Consider the following 9463-nt stretch of genomic DNA (forward strand, 5'->3'; position numbering starts at 1 on the left):
GGGAGGGATGGTACTGAGGGAGTATCACAATGTGAGAGGAACAATACTCAGAGATGTTTGTTTCAATATTATGACATACATGTGACAAATAAAGCTAATCTAATCTTAGTCTCTTAACTGCTGATGGCCCAAGTATTCGTACTTGTGATCTGGAGGCCCATTCTGAGCTCAGCTTTAACACGCAAAGCTTTAAATTAAGCAGACAGGTGATGATTGCTTTATATGATGTAGCGCCAGCATTCATGCCAACTCCCTTTTACTGCAAGACTCAGTCTTTCCAGACAGTCTGGAAACTGAAGCAGCGGTAAACTGGCATTTAATCAGATGACTGGAAAGCATCTTTCATAATTAGATCTTGTTGGAAAGTCATCTGTCTTTTTTTAATCTTCTGTTAATGGAAAGCAGGTCCAGTTGGTATCCCGCAAAGGAAGATCATCTGCTACAAAAGGATTTTAATATTTTACAATATCATTCAGGATATTCCAAAGTATTTTATAGTCAAAGTCAAGTCAACATAACTGTATTACCAAAATATAGGTATGTCATCATATTCTACCCTGAGGTTCATTTTCTTGCAGGAATTTACAGGAAAATAACGAAATACAGTAGAATTTATGAAAAATTGTACATAAATACTGACAAGCAGCCAATGTGTAAATGTGAAAAGTCTAATACCAGAGGGCATGCATTGAAGGTGAGAGTGGGTAGGTTCAAAGGGGATGTGAGGGGTAAGTTTTTTTACTCAGAGCATCGTAGATGCCTGGAATGTGCTGCCTGTTATGGTGGTAGAGGCAAATACATTAGAGGCTTTTAAGAGACGTTTGGATAGGCAAATGGATGTAAGGAAGATGGACAGATATAGACAAGGTGTAGGTAGGAGGGATTAGAGTTTGGGTGTTTTTGATTTGCTTTTTGGCTGTTTCTGCCCAATATTGCTGTACTGTTCTGTGTTCTGAAAAGAAAAACAAATTGTGCAAATAAAACGAAGTAAATAGATGATACTATGAGTTGTGCAGTTCTTGAAAATGGGTCCCAAGGTTGTGGAATCAGTTCAGAGTTGAGGTAAGTGAAGTTATCCACACTGATTCAGGAGCCTGATGGCTGTAAGGTAATAACTGTTCCTTACCTGGTGGTGTGGGACCTACAGCTCCTCTACCTCTTGCCCAGTGGTAGCAGTGACAAGGGAACATGGCCTGGATGGCAGGGGTCCATGATGATGGATGCTGCTTTATTGTGGCAGCACTCGATGTAAATGTGCTCAGTGATGGGGAGTGGTTTGCCTGCGATGGACTGGGCTGTGTCCACCACTTTCTGTAGCCTTTTCTATTCTTGAACATTGGTGTTTCCATACCAAGCCATGATGCAATCTGTAATGATACTCTACACTGTGCATCAGTAGAAGTTTGTCAAAGTTTTAGACGACATGCTGAATCTGTGCAGCTTCTAAGAAAGTCAAGGTGCTGTTGCACCTTCTTTGGTGGATGCTTCTGAGATTAGATTAGATTCGCTTTATTTGTTACAGGTACATTGAAACATCATAAAATACAGCTCAAATGCCATCTATAAATTTGCTGATGATACAAACATTGTTAGCAGAATTTCAGATAGTGACGAAAGGGCGTACAGGAGCAGATATAAGTTAGTGGAGTGGTATTACAGCAACAACCGTGCACTCAACTTCAGCAAGACCAAAGAGCTGTTTGTAGACTTCAGGAAGGGTAAGTCGAGGGAATATAAACCAATTCTCATAGTGGGATCAGAAGTGGAGAGAATGAGAAATTTCAAGTTCCCGGGGGTCAATATCTCTGAGGACCTAACCTGGACAGCCTATATTGGGCTATATTTCATTAAGGGTTTGAGGAGATTTGGTTGGCCAACTAAAACACTTGAATATTTCTACATATGTACCATGGAGAGCATTCTGACCGGCTGCATCACCATCAGGTATGGGAGGGGGGTGCTACTGCACAAGATTGAAATAAGTTGCAGAAACTTGTACAATTAGTCAGCTCCATCATAGGTACCAGACTCCGCAATATCCAAGGCACCTTCAAGGAGCAGTGCCTTAGGAAGGTGGTGTTCATCATTAAGGAGCCCCATCACCCAGAACATGCCCTCTTCACACTTTTACTGTTGGGAAGGCAGTACAGAAGCCTGAAGGCGCACACTCAGCAATTCAGGAATGGCTTCTTCCCCTCTGCCATCTGATCTCTAAATGGACATTGAGCCCATGAACATTACCTCACTACTTTTTTATTTCCTTTTCTTTGCACTACTTGTTTTAACTTAACTACTTTATATATATATATATATATATATATATATATATATATACTTAATATAACTCAGTTTTTTTCTCTATATTTATTTATCATGTATTCCCCTTGCACTGTTGCCATAAAGTTAACAAATGTCACAACATTTTTCCTGGACTTATTTCCTGGCATAATTTACATATTACTATTTAACTATTTATGGTTTTATTACTATTTATTATTTATGGTGCAACTGTAACGAAAACCAATTTCCCCTGGGATCAATAATGATTCTGATCTGTCAACGACCAATACAGTCTAAACTTGTGCTGGGGGGGGCGCGCGGGGGAGAAGACCGCAAGTGCCACCATGCTTCCTACACCCCCCAAACCCTAATCCGTATGTCTTTGGAATGTGGGAGGAAACTCACAGGGTTGCAGGGAGAATGTACAATTCTGCAGTTGCTAGAAATTCAGAGCAAAAAATGTGTTACTCTGGATTTCTTCAATGTTTTGTGTTGAAACCTTTCACCTGAACTCAAATGCCCAGTTGAAGGGTCTCAACCGAAAATGTTGCCCGTTCATTTTACTCCACGGATATTGCCTGAAAAGAATGATCCCAGGAGTGGGAGGAGTAACACAGGAGCACATCATAAACACAAGATTCTGCAGATATTGGAAATCCAGAGCAACACATACAATATGCTAGAGGATTCAGCAGGTCAGGCAGTGTCTGTGGAGAGAAGAAAAAGTTGATGTTTCTGACCAAGATCATTCATTAGTACTGAAATGGAAGGGGGCAAAAAGAAAGTGGGCAGAGGTCAGACCCAGCAATATCCTGATGAATGGTCTCAGCCTAAAATGTCGACTGTTTTGCTCTAAGTTTTCAGCATCTGTAGAATCTCTTGTGTTTAAACGCTCCTTGTGTTACCACACACAACATGCTGCAGTAATTCAGCACAGCAAGTCCCCTTCCTTTCCAGTCCTGATGAAGCGTCTTGGCTCTAAGTGTCAGCTATTTATTCCCCTCCATAGATCCTGCTTGCCTTACTTAGTTCCTCCAGCATTTTGTGTGTGCTAACATGATTAGTGTTTGATGTCTCTGGGATTGTACTCAAAGGCCCTTCCTTCTTCCATTTTTCCCATGGTCCACCCTCCTTATCAGATTCCTTCTTCTCCAGCGCGGATTAATCTATCACCTTCTAGGTTGAACAGTTCAAAGTAAACATATTATCGAAGTATGCATATGTCACCCTATACAACACTGAGATTTATTTTCTTGCATGCAGCAGGCATGGTCAATAAATCCATAATTGAATAATAACCGCAATAGAATTAATGAAAGATCACGCCAGTGTTCAAAAGACAACAAACTGTGCAAATACAACATGAAAGAAATAATAATAATAAATAAATAATCAAATGAGATGAAGAGTCCTTGAAAGTGGGTCCATTGATTGTGGGAGCATTTCAATGATGAGGCAAGTGAAGTTGAGCAAAGCTATCCCCTTTGGTTCAGGAGCCTGATGGTTGAGGGTAATAACTGTTCCTGAATCTGGTGGTGTGGGTCCTGAGGCTCCTGTACCTTCTTCCTGATGGTAGCAGCAAGAAGAGAGCATGTCCTGGGTGGTGGGGGTCCCTGATGATGGATGCTGCTTTCCTGCAACAGTGTTTCATGTAGATGTGCTCATTGGTGGGGAGGGCTTTACCTGTGATGGACTGGGCCCTATCCACTGCTTTTTGTAGGATTTTCTGTTCAAGGGCATTGGTGTTTCCATACCAGGCTGTGATGTAGCCAGTTAATGTACTCTCCACTACATATAGACATTTGTCAAAATTTTAGATCTCATGCCTAATCTTTGCAAACTCCTAAGGAAGTTGAGGCACTGCTGTGCTTTCTTCATAATTGCGCTTACGTACTCGGCCTAGGACAGGTCCTCCTTCCCCTCCCCCCACCTTTTTATTCTGGCATCTTACCCCTTCTTTTCCAGTCCTGATGAAGGGTCTCAGCCCAAAATGTCAACTGTTTGTTCACTTTCATGCTGTGTGTTCCTTCAGCATTTTGTGTGTTACTCTATACTCTCACCAGGCCCAGAGTCATCAAAGTTCAAAGTAAATTTATGATCAAAGTACATATATGTCACCATATGCTACCCTGAGATTCACTTCCTTGCAGGCATTCACACTAGAACAAAGAAATACAATAGAATAAAAATACACATAAAGATAGACCAACAACCAATGTGCAGAAGTAGACAAATTGTGCGAATATAATGATAATAATAGTAATAATAATAATAAATAAACCTGAAAACATGAGTTGTAGAGTCCTTGAAAGTGGGTCCATAGGTTGTGGAATCAGTTAACAGTCCAGTTCCTCTGGCTTCAAGATGGCGCCGATAAGTGATAACTCTGTGCAGCTCTGATAGGAATCATTAAGTATCCTGTTTTGGACCACTACAGCTGAAATCCTTAGTCACAACCATGGATTCTTCAGTAAGCCTCTCGGTTTAGAATCCGCAGTCTCTTGAGTCTCAAAGCATCCCATCATTAGATGTACTTGATGTGGTCAATGCGGTTTAGTTGCAAAATAAGAAGCTGAACAATATCGATTGCCCAAGGGTACTAGCAGCTCTTGACATTCTCGCTATCATTTCTTTCACAGGTTCCCTCCAGAACTCTAGATTACATTAAGAACAAAGGCGTTGATGTGAAAGTCCTTCAAACAGAGGCAGCCGTGCGAGAATACAACTCATTGGCCAGCCGTGGTGCACGAGTAGGAGGGGTCTTCCATTCCACTTGCTAAGGCAACCACATGTATGGCGACAACTTTAAACTCAGTTGGAGAGATAAACATACAATATTACAGCACAGTACAGGCCCTTCAGCCCATGGTATTGTGTTGACCTTTTAACCTACTCTCAGATCAATCAAACCCTTTCCTCCTACATAACCCTCAATTTTTCTATCATCCATGTGCCTATACAAAATTATGAGGAATACAGATAGGGTAAATGCAAGCAGGCATTTTCCACTGAGATTGAGTGAGATAATAATGAGAGGTCATAGGTTAAGGGTGAAAGATGAAAAGTCAAAGGGGAACATGAGGAGAAACCTCTTCTCTCAGAGGGCCGTGAGAGTGTAGAACGAGCTTTCAGACCAAGTTGTGTATGCAGGGTCAATTTCAACGTTTAAGAAAGTTTAGATAGGTACATGGATGGGAGGAGTCTGAAAGACTGTGGTCCAGGTGCAGGTCGATGGGACCAGGCAGTTTAAATGGTTTGGCTTGGACTAGATGGGCTGAAAGGTTTGTTTCTATGCTGTGGTTTTCTACAGTATGACTCCATGACTGGTATCTAAAAATTTCTTAAATGCTGCTAACATATAAGCTTGAACAAGTCTTACTCTAATCCTCGGTGAGTGAAAACGGAATAAATTGGCTTCAAAAGCCTTGCTTCTGCTATGCCATTGGCCTCGTATGCCGTTTGAGTTACTGGCATATTACGTTACCAGCAGACAATTGTGATGATCGTTTCAAACCAGATTGTCTGGTTTTACTGTTGTCACTGATACTTATGTTCATTCTGTTTTCAGTTGCTGATGTTTAAAGTGAATCAAGTTTCCATTTCCATCCTGGGAAAATGACTCTGCTGTCCATTCTGTCAACACCTCTTATCGTCTTGTATACCTCTATCAAATCACTCCTCTTCCTCTTTCTCACCAAAAAAAAAGCCCTAGCTCGCTTACATATCCTCATAAGACATGCTCTCTAATCCAGGTAGTGTGGTGGTAAATACCATCTACACCCTCTAAAGCTTCTACAATCTTCCTATAACAAGGCAGCCAGAACTGAACACAATGCTCCAGGTGTGATCTATCAGGGTTTTATAGAGATGCAATAGTATCTTTTGGCTCTTGAAGGCCAGCAGCCCATACACCCTCTAAAACCTTATCAACTTGCACAGCAACTTTGAGGGATTTATGGATGTGAATCCCAAGATCCCTCTGTTGAGAATCCTGCAATTAACTCTGTATTCTGTCTTCAAGCTCCAAAGTAAATCACTTCACACTTTAGGAACAATTTCTTCTCCCCCTCCATCAGATTTCTGAGCAGTTTATGAACCCATGAACATTACCTTGTTTGGAACTATTTCTTGTAACATACAATTTTTTTTTTGCTTTTCATTGTACTGCTGCAAAACAACCCATTTAAACAATAAGACCTAGGCCCATTCCATCATAACTGATTTATTATCCCTCTCACTCCATTCTCCTACCTACTCCCCGCAATCTTTGATCAAGAACCCATCAACTTCCACTTTAAATATACCCAATGCCTTGGTCGCCACAGCCATCAGTGGCAATGAATTCTATATATTCACCACCCTGCTCATCTCTGTTCTAAAGGAACGTCCTTGCAGTCTTAGGCTATCCCCTTTGGTTCTACACACTCACACTATTGAAAACATCCTCTGCACGTTCCCTTTCAACATTCGATAGGTGTCAAAGAGATCCACACTCATTCTTCTAAACTCCAGCAAGTACAGACCAAGAGCCATCAAATTTTCCTCAAACATTAGCCCTTTTATTCTTGTGAAACTCCTCTGGATCCTCTCCAATGCCAACACACCCTTTCTTAGAAAGGGGCCCAAAACTGCTCACAATACTCTAAATGCAGTCTGATTAGTGCCTTATAAAGCCTCAGTTGTACATGCTTTTATCTTCTAGTTCTCTTGAAATGAATGCTAACTTAAATTTCATATCTTAAAAGCCAGTGGTAATAAATCTGATTCTGACTTAGGAACATCTCACTTACCATTCATTATTACTCAGCATTTATAGTGACTAAATGCTTCGAGCCTCTGTCATGTGGGGTGTAATTGGATAGCGTGGGATTCGTTGGGTCTTGTAAGAGCCTGAGAGGGCTTGTTACTGTGCTGTATCTCTAAATGAAAGAAAATAAAAATGCAGACTGCCTTTAAATCCACGAAGTTCAAAGTAAATTATTTATCAAAGTATGTATCATCATCATTATGTGCTGGGTCGTATGACTTAGACGATCATGGTCTTTCCAGGACCATGATTGTTCTTGGCAAATTTTTCTACAGAAGTAGTTTGTCATTGCCTCCTTCTGGGCAGTGTCTTCACATGATGGGTCACCCCAGCCATTATCAACACTCTTCAGGGATTTCTACCTGGCATTAGTGGTGGCATAACCAGGACTTGTGATATGCACCAGCTGCTCATACAACCATCCACCACCTGCTCCCATGGCTTCACGTGACCCTGGTCGGTGGGGTGGTGGTGGGAGGGAAGCTAAGCAGGAGGGAAGGAGCACCTTACACCTCCTTTGGTAGTGACATATCTCCAACCTGCCACCCAGATATGTGTAATGTATAAAAACTTAAGATTTGTCTTCTTGCAGGCAGCCATAAGACAAAGAAACATAATAGTTGGTAGAGTCAATGGCGACTCTACCAACTTAGAGGAGTACAGGGCATCAGTGACTAGCTACATCAGCAAGTGCATCGATGATGTCACTGTGTCCAAGACCATCACTACACGCGCTAACCAGAAGCCATGGATGACTGCGGAGGTGCGTGCGCTGCTGAGGACCCGTGATTCCACCTTCAGAGCAGGCAACAAGGCAGCCCTAAAAACAGCAAGGGCCAAACTGTCCCGGGCCATCAGAGAGGCAAAGCGTGCACATGCCCAGCAAATCCACAGCCACTTCTAGGACAGCGGCGACACGCGGCGCATGTGGAAGGGCATTCAGGACATCACCAACTACAAGGCAGCACCACCTGCCTGTGCTGGTGATGCCTTTCTCTCAGATGTGTTGAACAACTTCTATGCTCGTTTTGAGGCGGAAAATGGCGTGGCGGCGAGGAAGACCACCCCTCCTCCAAATGACCAGGTGCTGTGTCTTACCATGGCCGATGTGAGGAGAACCCTGTGCAGGGTCAACCCACGGAAAGCTGCTGGACCAGACGATATTCCTGGCAGAGTGCCTGGAGGATGTGCAGACCAGCTAGCAGAGATTCTCACTGACATCTCACTGAGATTCTCACTGAGCAGCGCCGTCGTTCCTACGTGCTTCAAGGCCACCACCATCGTCCCCATGCCGAAGAAGTCTTCAGTATCCTACCTCAACGACTACCCTCCCGTTGCACTCACATACATCATCATGAAGTGTTTTGAGAGGCTCATCATGAGGCACATCAAGACCCTGCTGCCCCCCTCACTGGACCCCCTGCAGTTCGCATATTGTCCCAACCATTCAACAGACGACGCCATTGACATCACCCGGCACCTGGCCCTAACCCACCTGGACAAAAAAGACACGTACGCTCGAACGCTGTTCATAGGCTTCAGTTCAGGATTCAACACAATCATTCCTCAGAAACTGATTGGAAAGCTGAGCCTACTGGGCCTGAACACCTCCCTCTGCAACTGGATCCTAGACTTCCTGACTGGGAGACCTCAGTCAGTCCGGATTGGAGGCAGCATCTCCAACACCATCATACTGAGCACAGGGGCCCCCCAGGGCTGTGTACTGTGTGCTCAGTCCACTGCTGTTCACTCTGCTGACCCACGACTGTTCTGCAACACACAGCTCGAACCACATCATCAAGTTCGCCGATGACACGACCGTGGTGGGTCTCATCAGCAAGAACAATGAGTCAGCATACAGACAGGAGGTGCAGCAGCTAATGGACTGGTGCAGAGCTAACAACCTGTCTCTGAATGTCAACAAAACAAAAGAGATGGTTGTTGACTTCAGGAGGACATGGAACAACCCATCTCCGATAAACATCGGCGACTCCTCCGTAGAGATCGTTAAGAGCACCAAATTTCTTGGTGTTCACCTGGCGGAGAATCTCATCTGGTCCCTCAATATCAGCTCCATAGCAAAGAAAGCCCAGCAGTGTCTCTACTTTCTGCGAAGGCTGAGAAAAGTCCATCTCCCACCCCCCATCCTCACCACATTCTACAGAGGTTGTATTGAGAGCATCCTGAGCAGCTGCATCACTGCCTGGTTCGGAAATTGCACCATCTCGGATCGCAAGACCCTGCAGCGGATAGTGAGGTCAGCTGAGAAGATCATCGGGGTCTCTCTTCCCGCCATTACAGACATTTACACCACACGCTGCATCTGCAAAGCAAACAGCATTATGAAGGACCCCATGCACCCCTCATACAAACTCT

The 9463-nt window shown here is 43.5% G+C and overlaps 1 protein-coding gene across 2 annotated transcripts in view; it reads left to right on the forward strand.

The window, feature by feature from the left end:
- aamdc (adipogenesis associated, Mth938 domain containing) overlaps nucleotides 1-7258 on the forward strand; it is a 36527-nt gene extending 29269 nt beyond the window's left edge. For both annotated transcript variants that reach the window (XM_063054677.1, XM_063054676.1), the window contains exon 5: nucleotides 4920-7258. In XM_063054677.1, the coding sequence (XP_062910747.1) occupies nucleotides 4920-5060 (141 nt within the window). In that variant the 3' untranslated portion in view covers nucleotides 5061-7258. The remainder of the gene's footprint in view (nucleotides 1-4919) is intronic.
- Nucleotides 7259-9463: the final 2205 nt, after the last annotated feature.

Source organism: Mobula hypostoma, chromosome 7 (genome assembly GCF_963921235.1).
Source record: "Mobula hypostoma chromosome 7, sMobHyp1.1, whole genome shotgun sequence".
Taxonomy (NCBI): domain Eukaryota; kingdom Metazoa; phylum Chordata; class Chondrichthyes; order Myliobatiformes; family Myliobatidae; genus Mobula; species Mobula hypostoma.